Source organism: Amblyomma americanum, chromosome 6 (assembly GCF_052857255.1).
Source record: "Amblyomma americanum isolate KBUSLIRL-KWMA chromosome 6, ASM5285725v1, whole genome shotgun sequence".
In the NCBI taxonomy this organism is placed as follows: domain Eukaryota; kingdom Metazoa; phylum Arthropoda; class Arachnida; order Ixodida; family Ixodidae; genus Amblyomma; species Amblyomma americanum.
In genome coordinates this window covers 66716874-66737400 of record NC_135502.1, presented here as the reverse complement: position 1 = coordinate 66737400, position 20527 = coordinate 66716874, and the positions used below count along the sequence as shown (strand labels likewise).

Sequence of the window (20527 nt, the reverse complement as noted above, 5' to 3'; positions counted from 1 at the left end):
AAATTTTCCTCCCGCAGAAAAGTCATGCGTGCCAGCCCAAGCGCTTCAGCTTGGGCTCGCAGTCTGAGTGCAGTCGCCGCTTCTCTTAAGCCCCTGGGATCGCATGAAGTGCGCTTCAGTAACGCACTGCCACTAGAACTTTTTGTTAGATTCCATGTTTGTTACAGGCAGGTAATTTACATACCCCGAACTTCTCTTTCTTGTGTCGCAGTTTTTTCCGGCTACGACGCAGCGCACGAAAAAATGGTTGCATTGACAACAGGGATGGATTCTTACTCTGCACCTCTGCCGCTGAAGGAGAGTCTAGAAAGCCTAGGAAATCATAGAACGGCTTCTCCGAAGAAGGTAAGTGTAAGTTTTACGAAAGGAGCAATTTCACGCAAATTTCCGATCCATGTCCGACATTTTTGGACCAAAATGTTGAATGTTGAAAAAAATGTCAGATACTTCTATGAAAATATTGAAGATAATGATCCATTCTTCCGATTTGTAGGAAAGTATTTCGTATGTAGTGTTTCCATCGCTCGCACCGAGCATTTAAGATTGCCATAGAAAATCAATGGGGAGCGCTATTGACGAAAGCGAAAACGTTAATAGCAAGCGCCGTAAGGGAAGGGATAAAGGAGGGGCTGAGAAATGAAAGGAAGAAAGAGGTGCCGTAGTGGAGGGTGGGTGCCTTTTGTGTTTTGCCTAGATCGAAACGTGGCCGCCGCCGCCGCGGTTGGGTTCGAACACGGGTGTTCTGAATCAGGAGCCGAGTGCCCTAACCACTGAGCCACCGCGGCAGGTGCGGCCGCACTCGAGCCTGGTCGCACATAGCGTTTCGAGATGAAGATGGAGGATATGAGGCGAGAAAAGGCGCATGCCCATTCCAGCCATATAGTTTATTCCTTCCCTTACGGCGCGGTTCAGGTGTCTACCTAGAAGTGAGATAGTTCACCTTCCCTTTCCTTAAAACCAGTTTCGAGGCGAAAGCTTCACTACGCTAGACAAAACCGATTTCGCAGTGCGTTGTCGGTTGACCTTCGCAAGTGAACCAGAGGTCAGGTGTGGCTATATAGGCCTTTCCATATGTGGTCCACCATGGTGTCGCAGCTCTTCACCTTCGACCTTTCGCCGTTACAGGGCGGTAGAATAGGCCGCATCGTTGATTGGGTGACCAACCTCTCGCGATCAGCCATTAACTGCCAGGGTGGCAGGGTGGGCGCGCTGCCTATCCAGTGTGCGGAACGCACTCAATGTTAAAGACGCCAAGCCACGTCTACTTGTCCGATAGACCACAGCTGTCGCTCTCTAACCATGTTCAGCAGTAGTTAAACCGCAGCTAACTTTTTTTTCAACATGTGCGTCGGCAGCCTAGTCAACCCAGTTCTCGCCAGGCACGCCCTGGCCACGCGAAAGTTGGCACGCCAAGCGTTAACAGGCAGAGAGCAGCGCGATGCGCCGGGCAGAATAACCGCAGTGGAACGCCAATCATCTCTCAAAAAACTATAAAATCATTTCCCTAAGCTGATATCATGGTACATTTCCCCTGCCGCTCGTAATGCACCACAAGTGATAGTGTGAAATTCTTCTTTCAGGTGACCATATGTGCTCTTTATTATGCCAGTACCGCAGCGGTGGCCTAGTGGTTTTGTGCATCCGCCTCGCAAAGGGGAGGTGCGGGTCTTCATTCACACTGCCGCCGGGCACATACCAGCGCTATAACGGATGCAAGCCTTCCCCTGAGCTGGCGCTCGGCATCTTTTAGGCGAACTGCTTGGGGAAAGGGGCTTGTACCAACCTGGAGTACACGGAAAACACTTTGTGCCATGGCGCTTTTTGGCCACAGATGCCCTTACGTCATAAAAATGCATCATCGCTCGTCTGCCCTTCTATTAACGTTAATGCGGCTTCACCTTTTTTTGTTTCTGTCTTGTTGTTGTCCAGGCGCCTAGTGACACATTCCACACTAGAGAAACGACCAAGAATCAGAGGTGTGGAAGGGCTAATAAGGATGGTGTGATTTTTATTTAAATAAAGCGAGAGAATAGTAAACGATAACACGTGAGGCTGAGCATCACCAGTTGGGCCTATAAAAATCAAGGGTGTGGATTGAATTCAGCAAAATCAGAAAGTGCAATATTTCAAGTTTAGACACGGTAGCCGCGTCATTCCAGCATGAAATTTCGAAGGGCGGAACAAACAGTCATTGGGCTGTGCCCGAGCATATAGCGACGCCAGATGGTAGCAATTAAGATAGAGCTGCTCAAACAGAGGCTGAGCTGACGTATAGCGGCCTCTCCCGCACCGTGCTTCACAAAGAGAACCAGCGTGTCATGTCATGTACGTGTGGTGCCCTCTTTCTTTTCCTCGCAGTCTTCTTATTCTCTGACCGCCATGTTTTCTGTCGCTGGGGCCTCAAAGCCTGCTCCCGTCTTGGTTCGTCCCCAGCAGGACATCTGCAGCGGCGGTGGCGGTGAAGTGACGTATGCCGAGCTGTCCTTCCCGAAGGCCGTGGCCGTGCTGCCCGTGCAGCAGGGAGGCACACTACGCCGGGCTGCCGCCGCCTCTGCCGCCGCCGTAGCCGGTCCCCAGCTGCCGGAGCCGCCGACGGAGTACGCGCGCATCGACTTCCACCGGACGCTGCGGCCCGTGCCGGGAAACCTGGGCCTCACGGGCGAGGAACTGGAGGACGAGGGAGGCAGCAGCTGCGAGACGCCGCTCATGGCCAACCGCAGGGAGAGCACCGTCTAGCGCCACCGCTCCCGCTGGGCCCCCGGGGACTCCCCACTAAACGTGAGCAGCGCGCGCAGCCAGTAGTATCTGGAATTCATTTCGATACCGCTAATTCTTGCCTCGTCTTGCTTCATTCATCTGCTTACGGGAACGCAAGTATCGAGCTGTAACATCTATGCCTCGCTTAGGTGTCGCACTGCCGCAGTTTTGTTTATGTAGAAAATGGGACATCACAACATAATGATTTATGTGAAGCAGATGACGGTGATGATTTGAGTCGATTTGATTTTAATGGAGCACGGGCAGCCTTCCAAAAGCCACCGTGGTTTATGCATCTTGTTTGTGCCAGGCGGGGCCAAATAAAGCCCATTCTTTGACCGCATTTTGGTTCTTGTGAAACTGTGCAGTGCCTTCTGGAAACCCAATGGTGCAGAAACTGAGTAGTCATTTGACAACAGCACACAGCAGAAGAAACAGGGCTGCATGTCTGGTTTGTCGTAAGCCATTCCCTCTAGATCTAATACGATACGAGTCGATTTTGCCACATACGGCAAAAACAGAGAAAGTACAAAACACAAAAATTTGTTGTTGCAATTTATTTATTCATGGGGCCCTGCTACTAATACTTTCTTCTTCCAGATAAAGCGTACTCCACTCATAGTGAAATCTGACCCATTCAGAGCTGTTTTCGACACACTTTTGATATTAGGTTGCTATACACACGTTCCATATTCCTTCTGGCATGAATTAAACCGGGTTGCACTGCAGAGCACGTAACTTCAATACACAAGAGCATGATGTGCATACACTTGCCGCATTACGCGCCGGCTTCCTATGTTTCATCTTTCACAAAGTGTGATGCAAATGTTGCGTGCAGTTCACTGCTGTTTCAAACAAGATATGCAAGAAATTAAAAGTGATAACGACAGATATAATTTCGTGCATTGGAAAAAACAAATTTTGCAGAATACTTGAAAAAGTTGTTACTTTCTTCAGACTCCAATGTTTGCCATGTTACCGAGCATGTGCACGATCATGTGACTTCTGCCTGAAGAGAGGTAGGCCCGGGCAAGGCGCGATGTTCGTGAACGAGACAATTGAAATCAAGGAAGGTTTCATCATTTTAAAGCACCAGCACAGTTCTGATTGTGAACTCAGCTTCGACTCAGTTATTATTTTTATTTTGCGAGGAGCAGCCAGTTGCTGTGAGAAAGCAGTATGTGAAGTTTTCCTAGAGGCTATAGAAGATCCTATGCACCAGGTGTTAATTTTTTCATATATATTGCTGTTATTGCTGTCATAATCATAGCAGTTCGATGTAGAGAACAATGTGCTGTATCAAAGCTGTGACCGCATCCCGATGTATACTTGCGGATAACTAAAGTCCTGCATGCAGAAACTCATACCGCGTATATATATTAATACTTAAATGTTTTCTTGCCCTACAGTCTAGGAGCATGTCTTGCAGGGATGAGCCGATGAATTTGAACCTCACGTTTTTTTCAAGTTGAGCCCATGACTCCATGCACTCCTATGAGCAGTGCAATCCGTACTTACACTACTTTCATCACAAACCACGGTTCTAGTTTTTTACAATGGCGCTGATTTCCAGCTGCTCAAGAACAAGGTGTTTACACCTGAGGCAACAAATTACAGCTAAGGACAACATCTAAAACGACGAAGAGTAAGAAAGATGCGGGCCCATGACAGAGAAATATACAGATACAGTGGACTTAGTCGCTTAATCCGAACAGCTGGTTTACTTGGAACTGAAGTATTGGACCCGTCAACATCACACTCCGCGTATATGGAACAAATTTTCGGCTCCTTTCAAATTTGAATCATCAAGAATTGGCTGGTGGTGGTTTTTCGCCACCCCTTGTAATGGTATTATGCTTGGTGCCAGATTGAAGTTTTTTTCTTGGTAACTTCGTAATCGCTGCGTAACTAATGAAAAAATTTTGCTTTTTTTTCAGAGAGCCCACAAGGGCACGTGCACTGCTCCTTCGTCAAGATCTAATACGATGCTCAACTAGGCCTATGTCATCACGCATAAGGCGGTTATGACGCCGCGATGAGCGATGAAGGAGGATTCGCAACGTTTGGTGCAGTCTGACTTTGTCCTACGCGATAGGGCCGTGAAGTCAGCTGATCACTCCGAGAAAGAGACATGCAAGTGACAGGTGCTCACTAGGATGTGCAGGATGCCACGTGTTCTCTCATCGGACCTGTGAGAAATGTGCCGTGTTGGAATGCATGCTGTTGCTTCAGTGCTCCATATTGGATGGCTGTGGCCAAGTGCTCGCTGGGCACATGCAAGCTGCTTGAGACTGCCATCTACAATGTTATGAATTGAATGAAGTTAACAATGAAAGGAAAGGGAAAAGATGTAGACTCTTCGGCAGCGCTGCAAAAACATGGAAATCTGAGCAAACTAAAAAGAATGGGAAAGCATACCTCTTTTTATTATGCTGGATGAAAAAGGAAGCTCGAGTTATGAAAATCATCCATCTTGCGACAGACTTGACTTGGCTCAAGATGGTGGTGATATCTGGTAGTCTACATGTCCGCAGCACAGAAATATTCCTGGTAGAAACCACTTGTTCATCAGCAAAGTCTGAGAGAGTTTATTACATGTTTTTTGTCACCAAAGCTATAATCATTTATTACTGACAATGGTTTCCCCTAATCTTTCTCTTCACCTTATATAACCCAAGAAAACGCGATTAGAAGTGCAGTCTCTAGCACCATGGATGTGCCCAAGTACTTGTGCCTTCATATTAGCGCGAATGTGTGATTGTTTCTTTTGAATGGCTTGAAGGTCATTGCGTGGAGGTGAAAAACAAAGCTAGTCAATTTTCTTTCATTGTACATATAATGGCATGTTTTATCAACAAAATAATGTGTAATAACAAAGATTCTTCATGTATATTTATACAATCACGTCATTTTTCCATCATACACTGTTAAGAAACTTTCTTAGTTCTTGAAACTGTCTATTCTTTCACGAATTGCAAATAGCATATATTTCATCTTCCCTCTCCCCCTCTCTTTTTAAAAGCGGTTGAAACCCTTCAATGATTGTATGGATATTTCTTTTACTATTCCTGAATTCTATGGACTATTTCATTAATATCCTGCTGCTTTTCAGATTATTGTCAAATATAGTAAGCCACAAGGTGAAGTTGCAGCTGTCTTCATACGAAAGATATTAACCAAAAATTACAGTAGTAACAATACAATGCATTACACAACTGCATGGATGCACTTTCTCAACTTAAAGAACACTTTATCAAAGCACATATTTGTGAACAATTATCTCTAAATTCTTGAACAATGTAAGGGTGTAAATTGCTCTGCATCAGTGCAAGCAATGTTTAATTCATGTGCACATAAGCAATCTTGACTAAATATTCAAAGTTGATGCTAATTTTCACTGAAAGCACTATGACTTAAGCAGCCTCAAAAAGTGTGCTTTTTGCATACTATTGTATTTATACCTAAGAATAAGCCAAGTGATCCCAAAGCACGGAAGTTGTGATAAAAGCAATGATGTTTTAAGATGTCTCTCGTGCTTTTACATACATCATACACACCGTACACGTAGCATAAGCCAACAGCAGCTGCTACCAATTGCTCACTGATCTATTGTGGTGCACCATGCTCTCCCTCAAAATACCAAGCTATTAAATGCAATTAAATTTCCTTTTTACATTTGCTCTGTCATAGAGACCAAAATTAACTCATTTCAACATTTTAGTAAAGCAAAAAACACTGGCTGCATTTGGCGAGTCCAGACTGCCAAGAAATGCTGCTCTTGATTGCAGTGAAAGCATTCAAATAAATTTATGATTGCTTGCCTCACAAATTCGTAAGAAATGAAAACGATTTCAAGTTTGACTGTTTTTAATGACACCCTTAAATGAAATCTTGACAGGTGGCACTCGTTGTCACATCGCATATTCTAGTACTCACTGTTTTAGCAAACCATGTTCCGACATATCAAGCTTCAAAAATATTAGGTATGTTCAGGACAACATTTCTGATAAGTTGTTGCTGCTCTATTCTAGTTCTGTACGATTGTACCACTTTTCAAAACATGGACCTTCAGCTTTAGTTTGTTTTGAATATTGCAGGATTTTCATGTCTGAAACAGCTTGTTCTGCATTTGAAAGGTTGTACCGTGGTATCTGTTTGAAGTGTTGTCTGTAGTTTATGTACGATGATGTTTGCGTTCCACATGTATAGGGCATCTTCTCAGGGCTATGTTACTTTGTGATGCCCCTGAAATGCTGCTGCTAGCAATTTTTGTGTCATGCTATATACGTAAGTCTTTGCGCCGAACACATTTTTGGCATTGGTCACATCACTAATTGGGACACTTCTCAGTGCTGCTTAAAGCAAGTATGCAATCAAAAATAAGCGAAATGACGTACACAACACCTTGTAAATAACTTCACTGTCTGCTGGCCTAATGCACATGGTATAAATGAATGTGGTAGCAATGTGCGGGTATGTGCCTACTCATTGCGGCCATACTTTTTTTTCCTTTTTTTTCTTTTTGTCATTAGCAGTTAAAACGGGTGCGTGGCTTTGTCACCTCGTGTGTATGAATATACACCAAGGCAGTCAGACGATGTGAAAAACATTTGCTCACACCATTTGACAAGCATTCCTGCGAGCATCTGAATCGCTCGATTGTTTACTAACTTTTCCAGCTGTATTATTTACTCTATGCTTCAAATGTGTTTTTTGTCATGTGATACAACTCACAAGTGCCTATTTAAAGCGAGACGACGACAGCCGTAAGAACTGTATTATTCCTCTTGGAAACGTTCAACGTCAAGGGCGGATGCCTGGACGTACTACCACGATGTGGAGATACTTACGCTGAGTATTCTTCACAGAGTATTGTGCATAGTGTAAGATATTGAAGATACAGTAGATCTGCTTTTTTTTACCAACCGGTTTTCTGAGTGTTACATATAGGCTGTGTGCATCAAAATGAGAGGTTATGAATCTCCTGCAAATAAACTATAGTTTTTTTATGTGTTCAGAGTTTCTTTCCTTCTTTTCTCCACTATATCAGCAGCATTATTCTATGGCATCATCACTGTGCAACAGTAGAATACCTCTTCAGATGTGAGCAAGTAGTAAGTCTGGTTTCGACCGGATTCAGTAATATCAGTCCATACTATGAAAGGGCAGGTCGAAAATTTCAAGAAAAAATGATACATACTTGATAGCATGCATGAAGCTTTGATCGATCTAAATGGATTAAATTTCTGTAATTTCTTTTATCTGCAGTGTTTTTGCTGTAACCACTGATTGAACTCATTTTGGCAGTAATCCTAACCTCTTACTTCTCGCAAATATATATTACACATAAATATGATTTTGGAGACTATGTGCACAACAAATTGGCAGATATTTCGATCCACTTCATTCGCAAGCAGGGTGCACCTACTTCTCTCCAGGCAATGCCCACAGTTGCCGCACACCCTCCGTGTAGGTAAAAGCCCTAAACTGGAAAAAGTGTCCCACGTACACATTTGCTTTAAGTAAAGGTGGGCGGAGAGCACTTTTCCAAATCGAATCGAATAGGAATAGTGTTGTTAAAAGCCTAAGTGAATACATAGTGAAAGATCCCAGTTGAATACACGTGGAATATTTGTTCGATTGTTCTCTACTTAAGCGAATATTCATGCAAGAGGAATATTCAAACGAAGCAGCGAAGGAACAGCGGCGGCGCTATAAGTAATGCTGTTAAAGCTGTAGCTGCCGAAAGAAGCAACGCTGATTTTCACTAGGTAACACGGAACAGAAATCAGTATATTAGCTATATGTGACCGTCATGTCATATGCATAGGAAAATTAATTTTTGCTGCTGATTACGACAACGAACAGACTTACGCCAAATCTCAGCCAGGCTGGGTTTGCTTATCCTGGATGAACGCGGTCGCGTCATCCAAATTTTTAAGGTTATATGTTTCAGTATTATAATCGCAGCCACACGAATGGACGGCGTCGCAGCGCCGGCCTTCCTTTCCGCACTACATGCGCTCCGTGCGATCGCGGCAGCATGCTGTGTGGCGTTGGAGTGGGGCCTGTTTGTCAAAAATCGTAGAACGAACTCTATGGCACGCCCTATTCGTACTTAGTACCAATTACTCGAAAACTATTCAAAAATTTAAAAATGGATTCGATACGTTTCGAATAATCTCTAAAATGCACTATTTTATTCGTTCAACGAATCGAATAGACCGTTACTCGATTCGCTATTAGAAAATTTGGAATATTCGCACATCACAAAAATGCTCGCTTGGGGCTGAGCCCATCACCCCCAAGCGAGCATTTTTCTTCCGTAAAATTCTACTCGGTCCCCATGGCATTCAACAAAAAATTTCCAGGAAAAGCATTGTACAAATAGGACTAAACCCCTCTCAGTTACATCCTCCAAGGGTTGCCGAAAAGTCCGCCCCTGCTTATGATGACATAAGTGAAGTTCACGTGGCTACCATGAGTGAAGCAGACGTCTCCGTTCAGGTCCTTCAACGTGCGCAATTCAACTGCAGCGCACTTCGCCCTACTTCGACCTCCAGGTAAGCTGTTTTGCGGTAAAGGTAGATTTTGACAAAGGCATTGTGTTATTTGGTCTTGTCATTGCAAGGATTTTTTGCCACCGATATCGCCCGCGACGCATTACTGATGCGGGTTGGGACCCGTCTTTAGGGCTCCATCCAACTATTTGTCACCGATATCATTATCAGCCTGTCTAAGTCCATGCCTTGATAAAAGCCCCTCCTGCTAACCTCCACATGTCTTGCACCAGCCATGGGCACCCTATCCGCGGGGCGTATTTATGAATGGCGTTGCAATATGCATTTATTGGATAAAAGATTAAAGCCAGCGGAAAGAACGCACAGTAAAAAAAAGGCCGCCACCGTCTATAAAGCGTTGAAGTAACGAGCGTTAGCTGTTTGGTTTACTAGACGAAGAAAGGGAAGAAGAACGCGCCCGTTGTCCAGTTGCACCCCCTCAAGATACGTCCCAAACAAAGCTTGCTTCGCTTGGGGGGACAAGGTGGGCTTAGAACTCGGCTTGCGGCGCGATATGGTAACGCTTCAATTAGTAATTGCATGTATACAACGCTTTAAAATTATTTTGTGTTTTTTTCTATACAACAACCCATAGGGTTTTATTTGCCTACCAAATTCGGTACACAACTGTCTCCGGACGGGTGCCCGTTGTTGTCGGAGTATATATATAGCGGAACGAATGTTCCACGATCCCGTAACGGGACAGGTTTCCTCCCGTTGCAGCATACTTTTTGGCGGTGAGGGCACAACGTAGTAGTAGTAGTAAGTGTTTAATCAAAAATACACAACGCCGCCAACTTGGATTTGAGGAACCGAAACTATGCCGCCTTTCGTCCCCTGACATCATTCTCACATAGTTCCATCCCTATCCATCATATTGCACCGAGACATCATCATTGGCACGCGGCAGGTGGTTGTTTCAGCAACCCTATTGTAGACGACGCTACAAGTCTCCATGCGAGATATGCTGTTTTCTAGTTGCTGCCACATCTAGACGACGCTGTGATCTCAGGGTAGTAGCAGACCACACGAAATTTCGAAATGTGACGAGTAAGAGCTCACGCTCTTAAAACATAGGGCGACGCTGGACTATCAACTGACTGTAATTCAGTGAAGATCACGTATATGCCCATCAGGAACGAAACCAGGCATTCACACACGTGGCAATTCACGTAAAAAAAGCAAAAAAGTGAACAACAAAAATGACAGCGGTTTAACTCTTTCACCGAATGGTCAAGAGATAGCTATTGTTCCTTCTATGATGATTTTGCTCTTATCCCTTGCTTGTTCTTTGAGGGTGCTATTGTGTACACGGGTTAAAGGGGCTGCGAAACACCGCTTGAACGGATGCCGGTTACACTTCAGGTGAATTCTTTATGTCGCACAGATACTGACTCAAAAAGAAATACGAGAATCGATGCATAGGAACGGGCGTTATTCAATGAAGAAATTTCAAAATACAAGCAAACAAAATGCTGCCCTCAACTCGCGATTTTCGCGCAGCTTCCCATTCCCATTTCACTCTCCCAATGACGACACACTGTGCGACCAATCAAAACAGCCTATCTTAGCACGTGGAGGAAGTTTACACTTCATGGTTGCCTGTTCTCTGTAACTCATTCATGCCAAGGCTGGCGGCGCCGTTTGCATGGTTACAACAACCATGTGAACGCCCAGCTGACCCAGCGATGCTTCGTCGTCACCTCGACGGCGCAGAAGGAAACGCTGATCAGTGACGTTCCCTGACTTATGGATCCCAACTCGAGCGCGAGATACTGCGACGGTGTGACGGCCTGCGCAAGATATCAGACACATTAAGCATAGCGCGGAGTGCTACTGCTTACCGCCAACCATCGCCCCTAGCGCGCTGGTTGGTCACGGCGAGCAAAGAGCGCGCGCTGTTGACGGGAACGGGGCGCCATCTGGCGCCACCGCCCGGTGGTCCTCCACAAGCTGACGATGCGCACTGTTTGCTAAATGTTAACTGAACGCATCGTTCCTTGGGACCGAAACGAACGCTTGTAGAGTGCGATGGCTCGATCGGATTAACTCCGCAAAGCCGCTCTCAGATACTTAGAGAGTACCCATAAGTATTAGTGCTAGGTCATAGGATGTTTACAGAGAGGCGCAAAGTCCGTCGATGCAAAAAGTAGCCAGAGCCTCTAGTGATCTAGGGCGAACAAGTTGGTTTTGTTAATGTAATATAGAACATAAAAACTTGACAAAACGTATCTCTAGTTATTAACACAATTTGCAGTATATTTACTCTTTGTCCAATCATAAAGCTCGCCCTCCGTGATGTCATATCCGATGCCAAAAACCGCCACTGTATGGTGACACCGTCAGCGCGATGAATTTGTTTTTGCGAGCTAATTGAAATGTTAAAAACAGGAGTATACGCGGCACGACCGATGCCAATAGCATCACTATAACTCATTCTATGCAACCAACGGGCAAAACAATGCACTGAAAATGTGTTTCGGGGCCCCTGGCCCCTTGAGCTCCAAGCAGCGCGCAGGGCACTGAATCACATCGACCGGCTTCACTGCGCACCGGACGGCGGCTCGCTGCTGCAGCGTATGCGCTCGCACCCGCGCTCACGAATGGGCGCGGCGCTGCTCGAGTATGAGCAATTGACCCAAGGCCCACCCCCCTACGGCTCCTGCGCGCCCTGGCCTGCTGCCTCGGAGGTACAGCGAGAGATCGTCGGCATCGCGGGAAAGCGGAGCACACCCCTCTGCGCTGTGCAGCAGCTGGCTAGAGCCGTCATACACGAGGAGCTCCAGGACCATCTCCTCGTGTACACCGACGGCTCAGTGGCCCGCGACAGCTGCTCCCTTGCTGCGGCGGCCACCATCCCCGCCCTGCGACTGCACAGCCAGCAACACGCAACCTTCCTGGGCTCCTCCACCACGGCGGAGTTGATGGGGATCCGGCTCGGGCTGGACCTGCTGCTCACCCTCGGCCCTCCGCCGCCCAGGAGTGCTTTGCTGTGCGACTCCCGCGCCGCCCTCAGCCGCCTGCAATCTAACGGCCGCGGTACCCCACTAGTGCGGGAAATTCGCTCGCGCATCGAGCGCCTCGCGCAGAGAGGTTGTGCCGTGCGTGCACAGTGGGTGCCCGGTCACTGCGGCATCGCCGGCAACGAAGAAGCTGACGACCTCGCGACCGCTGCACACCAACTACCTGCCAGCGATCTGCCCCTTGCGCTGGAGGACGTGCGTGCGGCCATTCACGACCATCTCCGAAAGCAGCACCCCGACCCACGCATCGCGGGAGGTGAGCGCATCGACAGTGTCACCGGCTGTCGCGCACTTACACGGTCGCAACGTGCAATGATCCTCCGCGCGCGCATTGGCTGCGTGTGGCCCAGGGAACGACGGGTGCGTCACGGAATCGCGACGAGTGATGTGTGTGACGGATGCGGTGCAGTGGAAACACTAGAACATCTGCTCCTTCGCTGCTCCGCGTTCGCCGATGCTCGTCGCGATATGCTCGCGGCCTATAGGGCGCAGGGCATACTACCAGACTCCATCAAGACGCTATTGTGGCCGCAGGGCAGTGCGCGCACTCGTGAGCGAACTTTGGTGAGCCTCTGTGCATTCCTCGAACACACGGGCTTGACGTCCCGTCTGTTCTCCGTCAGGTAGTTACACGCAGTGACCGAACGCTCCGCGAGTTCTACCTTGAACGATTAATAACTGGACGCCCCACTCCAGTTGTAACCTACACAGTGCTGTGCGCGTGTGTGATTTAATTCCTCTTACATGAACTAATCACGCGCACAACCTGGACACATTACTTATTGTGTAAATAGTTTGTACATATTACTTCTCCCCCTGTCCTCTATTCCTGTCCCCTCACCTCTTTCATTTCATTTCTCCATTCTGCCTGCGGTCCTTTATTACCGCTGCCCCAGCTCAGGTGCTTCAGTATCGATGGCAGATGCCGGGGCTAGCAAAAATCTTTTCCTTCCTTTTTACTATTATTTTTAATAAAACCACTACCACCACCACCACCCCTTTAAGTACTCAGTTTTCAAGTTTTAACCTTTTATTAAGTTATGCTTCTTGATTCGCACCGCTCCTGGCAAGCACCGCCTTGTCTATAAAGTAGTTGGCTATAGTTTGCAGTTCGACTATGGTCATGTCCTCTTCGCATGGATCACTCGCAAGGCCAGAATTGGAGGCCACATTCGTATCGAGCCCATTCAGTTTAGCCTTAAGATCAATTCCGCTCCAAATCTGAAGAAAATTTTCGGGCGTGAGGTGCGCCAAATTTTGAGAGTAGCTCGGGTTGAATTTTAATGTCACCATCATATGGGGCACATTCAAATTAGCCTGGATATTGATTTTGGCCCAAATCCGAGGTCAAATTTCGGAGGTTGGGTGAACCAAGTTTGGAAATGCGAAGGCCAAATTTGGAGGGCACCATCATATTGGGCATATTGAAATTAGGTTGGATATCGATTTTGGTCGAAATCCGAGAAGGTAAAATTTTTGGGGTGAAGTGGGCCAAATTTAGAACTGGTCAAGGCCAAATTTGGAGGTCACTATCGTATTGGGCTCATTCAAATTAGGTTTGATATCAATTTTGGTCCGAGGTCATATTTTGTGGCTGGGGTGGACCAGATTTTGGTGGTGGGATGGGTTGATAAAGACCAGGGCCAAATTTGGGGACACACTCGCACTTGCTATAGTCAAAGGCTATTCCTATGAAATCGCGTAGTCCGAAGGTCAATGTACATACCTACTGAAACTCGAGTTTCTGCATTGAATAGATCTATCGGTCAAAAACGTACGTCAAAGAGCGCTTTCGACGGTTGCTCTAAAGGTATAAATATCTAACATCTTTACCGAAGAAGCTCACTGAAGTGTCACGAACATATGCGTCTGCCTTTTGATTATATGATTAGCTTGTATAATTTTGCACTGGCTCCTTGTTTTTCCACACTTAAGATTGATGGCATCCTCGAAGGACGAAGTGCACTTGTGCATCCTACAGTGCTTAGGCAAGTTTGCACCGCCAGCTAATGAAACAGTCATTATGCTCTCTGAGCCGAGCATTATAACTATAACTCATCTAGCTCATCACTCAAGTGAAGTATTGCTTAGACATTCTTCGTCGAAATAATGAGGTTTTTCGTGACTTTTCCATGCTACGTTCGCATTGCGTTAGAAATCAAATATTGCAAGCCCGTAGGCATTAGAAGATATTTCACAAACGGCAACTCAGTGAGGTTTTGTTACCTGGCAACGTGATGTTGCGTGATCAAATATTTAACGTAGTAATAACCGTTCGAAGAGAAAGGCACGACGACTACATGCGCTTGTGGTCACCGTACCTTTACTTTTTGTTGAGTTTCTGTTGAGTTTATGTTGCGCTAACAGTTGTTTGGGAATGTAAATACGAAATAAAGATAAAAGCGTGGCACAAGAGATACAAGTGCGCCGTCGAAAGTAGGAAAATAGATTAACCCTTTATTCGAACAGCAGCGGTCACACTATCGATAGGTCGCAGAAAACAAGGAGTGATCAAAACTCCCATATTTTGGAAAAATGAGAGTGCTTAAATCGCGTGACCATGTCTCAACATAGTACTCTGCTTCGTACTGCTTTCAGCGACTGTGATTGTCACCGTTCGATGTGAAGTTTATTCGTAATAATGTAGCATATCAACCCCGTATACAATGAGCCCGGCTTTTCATCCCCGTCCCTGGATTATTTGCAGCTGAAGGTCTTGCTTCTGCGGACGCCGTAGACGGAGATCGCAGCCTTGACTTCTCACAGCAGCGAAACGATACTGACAGTAACGCAGCCACGAATCAGACGATGGGGGAAGGAGAGATGAATTAGATCAGTGCCTGGCTCGAGGGTGGCAGATGTCGTTTGCATGAGATCCACCGCTGTTGGAAAAAAGCGAGTCCGTAGGGGAAGGAGCTCAACCTGCGGCTTTGTCAGGCCATCCTGCCTGCTCACCTTTGTGTCTAAGGCGCTGACAAGGAGCACGTATGCATTTTGAGATGGCTTTAAATAGGTGTCCTGGGGGACAAGTCATGGGGATGAGAGGAGGGGAAGATGGAATATAATAATCGGGATGTCGAGCTGATTATTATATATTTGCCCTATTCATATTTTCTCTCTCATTTCAAGATCATACGCTTCGCGGATAGTATTTCCTCCAGAATTCGCACCGCTGAAATGGATCCTGCATTCTCGATACGTCGCCAGAGCCAATCTCCAAGTAGTCAGGCGAAGACGACGTGTACTGTGGCCAGTCAGTGTCGACGTTTGGTCTGGGCTGGCTGCGAGTGGAAAAAAAAAATGCAATGTCAACCTATTGCAACAGACCCAACAATGCATTCGCTTCAAGATCGAAAAGCTTGTTTCCAAGACGTCATTGATCACGCTGCTTCGAAGTAGAAGTTCAAAGCAACAGACGCAAAGCGTATGTGGGTAAAAACCACCACAGTCCTATGATGCATCTCAATGCGTTAGAAAATAAAGCTCACTATTTTGAGCCCGGCTTTCGAATCAGCCGCTCGTTTGCACTGAATATGTCTGTACGGCTCGTACAGGAAATACGTACAGACTTGAACTCCCTCCAGAATACCGGGCAGCTCTTATAAGCATTGCATACGGCTTTTTAAATGAAATTTTATTCACGTTTTATAGAGTTAAAAACTGCTGAAATTTATTTAATGAATCATTTCAAATATAACCGACACTCCTGCTCATAGCAAATAGTTTTCAGCAATATCTCCTTAGTTTTATTCCTGTTAGGCGCACTAGGACTTTCAAGTCAGCCTTAAACTTGCGTGGGACATGTAAGCAGTTCAGGAAGCAATGCCCTGCAAAAAAAAAAAAAGAAGCAGTGTAAAGTACGCATGGTCAGAAAGCTAGAGTTGCCAATCAGAGAGCATTACAGGTCGAAATTTTCGCCAATGACACGTGCCTTCTTGCTGCTATATATCAGGATACCCACTTTCTTAACAGGCGTGGCACCTATTCTCGTTCCAATAACCAACAATGCACATCAGTCTCCAAAACTTTGCAGTTCATTTCACTCATATTCCTTCAGCTAGATTCCACCTTTCACTGGCCACTGCTGCCAGTAAAGTATGGTGGAAAGTTGCAGTGAAACAATGTTTGAACTATAGCCCAGTTTCTCGCACGCGTTTTGCAAGCCTTCACTTACGTTCGCAGCTGCTCTGAACGGCTTGTGAAAATAGATCCGCTGGGGTATAGACTATATAACGGCCATCGTCCCTAAACGACAACACGCACAGGCGACCCTGTCTGCAGCAAGAAAAGTATTACTGCGCCTGTGTAAAATGACCAAATAGTAGACTTACCCAGTTCTAACAAAGGATGTCAACGTGTTCACCATAATCCTGCTAACAGCCACGTCCTTGGAAGAAAATCTTTCAGGATGCCTCAAAGGGACACCAAACAAGAACGGGACGTCGTCGAAATGCGTGCTTCCGAACCAGGCTGGCCAGCGGCTGAACGTGGGTCGGTAGCTAAACTTGTAGAAGAAAGCTTTCATCGGTCTGTCTCCGTAGGACTCCGCGAAGAATACAGCCGGGCAGTTGACGAAGATGTCTCCCAGCGCTTGGGCCAACGCAGTCCTTACAGAGCCGGCACTATCGTCGCTGCTGTTGCCGAAGTAGAATTCTGCGACCTCGTCACGAGCCGAGGAAGGAAACAGGAAGAGAGCGTCATTCAGCGCACGCATTGCGGACCCCTTTGAGACCGCGGGTGAAGTCGACTTCGGGTCGAATATGGCTCTTTGAAAAGCCATTCCCTGCGAGTACCCGGCTTCGGCGGTGGCGCCAACAAGAATGTCCACAGGAAGGACGTTCCCTCGGGCGACGGCCCTGACTGGATCCATGGGAACCAACTCGTCGCGGTCCCTCGGCCAGAAGGTGTAGTACGCCTGCTTGAATATCTCACTTTCGGCCCTGGCTATGGTCTTTGCCTTGGCGTCTCTGAGGCAGCGAGCGACCACCGGCGCCGTCCGCACAGAGGTCGAATCACTGCACGACAGCGCGCTAGTCAACATAAGTGCACGCACGTAGCTGGAGCTCGAACTCAGTGGGTCTACGAGCCAGTTGGCCGCGCCGCCGATGAGAACCGCCCGTCGTATTAACCGGCGACTAAGCGGCGAGATGAGGTGTAAGCCAACGGACGTAGCTCCAGCATCTTGACCTGCGAGAACAATTCTCTTAGGGTCGCCGCCGAAGTACTGGACATTGCTGCGGAGCCAGCGGAGGGCGAGGTGTTGGTCGTACAGGCCCATGTTTCCCGGTATGTCCGACACGTTGAGGCTGAGGAAACCGAAAGCACCGAGCCTGTAGTTGAGAGTCACAACCATGATGTCTCCAGATGCCGCCAGTGTGCCCCCGTTGTAGACGTCCATAGTGGAGGAACCACCTCTGAATGCACCTCCGTGAAGCCAAACCAGGACTGGCTTCAGCGGACACGTGGAGTTAACAGCTACGCACTCAGTAACCCAGACATTTAGGTAGAGGCAGTCTTCAGAACTAACGCCGCCGTCGATCTGAAACCACGGCAAGTCTTGCAGGGCTCCATTAAGCTGCATACACGGAGGTCTGAACTCTGTGGCGAGGACCATCCTGTCTCTCTGTCTGGCTCGCACGGGTCTTGAAAATCGCAAGTGGCCGACCGGAGGCTCCGCGTACGGTACGCCGAGGTACGCCTTCACAGTCTTGCCGAGGTGCCGCTGCGTCACGCCGTGCAGGGCGGCAGTCTTGGTGACGATGAAGTCGCCAGAGTTGGCGTACGCCCGAATCAGCAGGTTGGTAGATATACAGAAACACAGTAGGACGGTAGTGGCTTGCATCTTAATGCCGTGCCTAGCAGTACGTTGCCTGACTCGACCACATGTGCGACTCCCTCTTGAAACTGAATTGGCGCAGCAGCACGCGAATCGGGACCCTCGGCATCTGGCGATTCGACGGTGCGCTCATTCGGGGCAGCAAAACGAGCGCAAGTGTCTTATCGTCGCCGCGGTCCGCGCTTTCTTCGGGACACGGTTGGACGTCGCTGGGCTGGAACGCCCACGTACGCACAAAGGCACTCTTTTCGGAGATCTGCAAGTCAATCAGGAGAGAAGGCTGAAAGGGAAATAACTTCGCTCGCCCGCAACCATTGTGACGAGCGTTCAGAAGCGAGTATATATTTTATCGCAGATGGACTTGCTCTGAAAAGAACGGGGTGATTTTGTTTCCTTCTGCTTTTCTTTCTGCCTTAGGAATGGGCGTTTCGGAAACTCCACCGCAGGCGTACTAAACGTAATGATTTTTTCACGCACTACTTTAACCAAAAAGCGCCTACTTTGGTGCCATTCCGCATGCGTACAATTACAATCACGACTAAGAGCCAACGAACTTGAATCATAAATACAATCACAAGTTGATACATTTTTCCACTTTAGTTTACTAGAGCCATATACACTTTCGACCACATCGAGTAGTTTGTAGACATTAAAAGCAGAAGCCCCGCAGGGGCACCTGTGAAAACAGATGTTGCTGAGTAGTGCACCACCACAGACCCCAGCTGACTCGCGCTTAGCCGTGCGCGGCAGCGCCGTGCCCGGAGAAAAGGAGATCCTGGTGTTTGAGCCTAAGCTCAGTGTTAGTACCTTTAAGGCCCTTCAGCAGAGGTAACACATCACATTGGCAACCCCACTACCTGTAGACGGCACCTTCTGGATGACCAGACCGGGGAGAATGGCCAGTCGTTTCGACGGGCATTTTCTTTTACTATAACGCGATTTTGTGTTCAGCACAGGGTTATTTAACCTGTAGACGCAACGCCGTAGTGCCCCAAGAGGTAGCTCCACAAACATTTACGAGCATTTCCCTGTGGCTACATCCTTTTTCATATATTACCGTCTCCTCCCGCAACGTTCAGCACGCCCCTGCCTGAGTGCACTACACTCGTCGACATTTCTTGACAGTGAAGATAAAGTCACACGGTCAGAGTGAATGTTACTTTGTCACTGCCAATAGTTCAGCCGCAGGACAGCTGCCCGCTACGGTGCTCGCTGCGCGATTGCTTCGTGCCGTCGATGGTGCAGCTGGCGCCATCTATGGGAGATTCGTGTAACCGGATGTATCCAAAAAAATTTGCTGCAACGCTATAACCAAGAGAAATGTTTCTTACTTGAATCTCTACCATTGGAAATGTGCAGTCAACTTCGAAATGCAGCTTGAATAACGAGTGTTACCAGTACATTATTAACTGCAACCGGAGATTATATTCGGCTGCATAACTAAAGGCCGTGTTTCGACTCTCTGACTTTCGCTCTATTGTAAAGAGAATATGTCGCTGAATATAGGGCCCATTTAAGGTCTAAAGACCAGAATAGGCGTGGTAGCCATGCATGGCGATTGTGTACTCCTTGCATTGACTTTTGGAGGACCGCAGCAAGTGCTGCGTCGAAGGTGGACATCACTCTTGAAGTCGGTCGGTGACGTATGTTGGCTCTCAGGGGCGAAGACACCCTCAGGGAAGGTTCCACAGCAGTTGCCAAAGCTGGCACAAAGATCCTCCCTCGACTAAAGAACACCCTACGTAACATGTAAACGGCTCCGAATTCTTCAGATCAGTGGACAAAAAAAAAAATCCCAGTACTAGTGCTTACGACACATGCAAATATAAGCTAAACAGTATTATGTATTAAAAAGAATGATATCATGTTATTTGCTCATGACTTGCTGATGAGCAAGACAACATGAGCGGCAGCATGCAGGTTGCCTCAGTTATCTCTGCAGCCTCAGTTTTTACTTCGCGAAGTTTGCGTCTTCTCGTTGTTTTTATACGTGTACATTTCCTTGTGTATCATCGAGAGCTACTTTGTCCTAAGGTAGTGGTGGGACATTGTAGTGAGATTGCTCAATAAGTGCATGCAGATTTCTAGGGGCGGCGGAGTGTGGGACGCATTTCTTCAGAATATTTTTCATAATTTGTAACATTATTTTTGAATTTTGTCTCACAGTTCGGGCCTCATAAATGCACGAAGATTGGCCAGAAACATTTTTCGTGTTACAGATCATTCATTTTACAAGGCTCTTGCAAATAATGCCAAAGCGCAAAAATACGAGTCAGCCTAGACAGAGATTGCTGCACACATTTAAATCTAAGCTAAGTTTCTCAATGACTGTAGCTAGAAACTTTCATGTA

General features: G+C 47.1%; 2 protein-coding genes across 6 annotated transcripts in view; one reads left to right on the top strand and one right to left on the bottom strand.

Moving 5' to 3' along the window:
- LOC144093634 (protein turtle homolog B-like) overlaps positions 1–7775 on the top strand; it is a 573432-nt gene extending 565657 nt beyond the window's left edge. For 2 of the 5 annotated variants that reach the window (XM_077627215.1, XM_077627213.1), the window contains exons 12-14: positions 212–345; positions 2434–2778; positions 4695–7773. In XM_077627215.1, coding sequence (XP_077483341.1) covers positions 212–345; positions 2434–2736 — 437 coding nt within the window. In that variant the 3' untranslated portion in view covers positions 2737–2778; positions 4695–7773. Of the gene's footprint in view, positions 1–211; positions 346–2358; positions 2779–4694 lie in introns of all 5 variants that reach the window. The other 3 variants (XM_077627216.1, XM_077627212.1, XM_077627214.1) reach the window with 3 other exon arrangements.
- A 7546-nt stretch (positions 7776–15321) lies between these two features.
- On the bottom strand, positions 15322–18322 carry LOC144094760 (acetylcholinesterase-1-like). Its single transcript, XM_077628668.1, has 2 exons — positions 16672–18322; positions 15322–15621 (listed from the first exon to the last, which is right to left on the bottom strand). The coding sequence occupies exons 1-2, from the start codon at positions 18180–18182 to the stop codon at positions 15471–15473; spliced, it is 1662 nt and encodes a 553-aa protein (XP_077484794.1). The 5' UTR covers positions 18183–18322; the 3' UTR covers positions 15322–15470.
- Between the last annotated feature and the right edge of the window lie 2205 nt (positions 18323–20527).

Coding starts and splice junctions, on each gene's coding strand:
- LOC144094760 (XM_077628668.1), bottom strand. CDS start 18,182: ATGCAAGCCACTACCGTCCTACTGTGTTTCTGTATATCTACCAACCTG. Junction 15,622..16,671: donor ACATCCTTTGTTAGAACTGG/GTAAGTCTACTA, acceptor TTCCACTCGCAG/CCAGCCCAGACCAAACGTCG.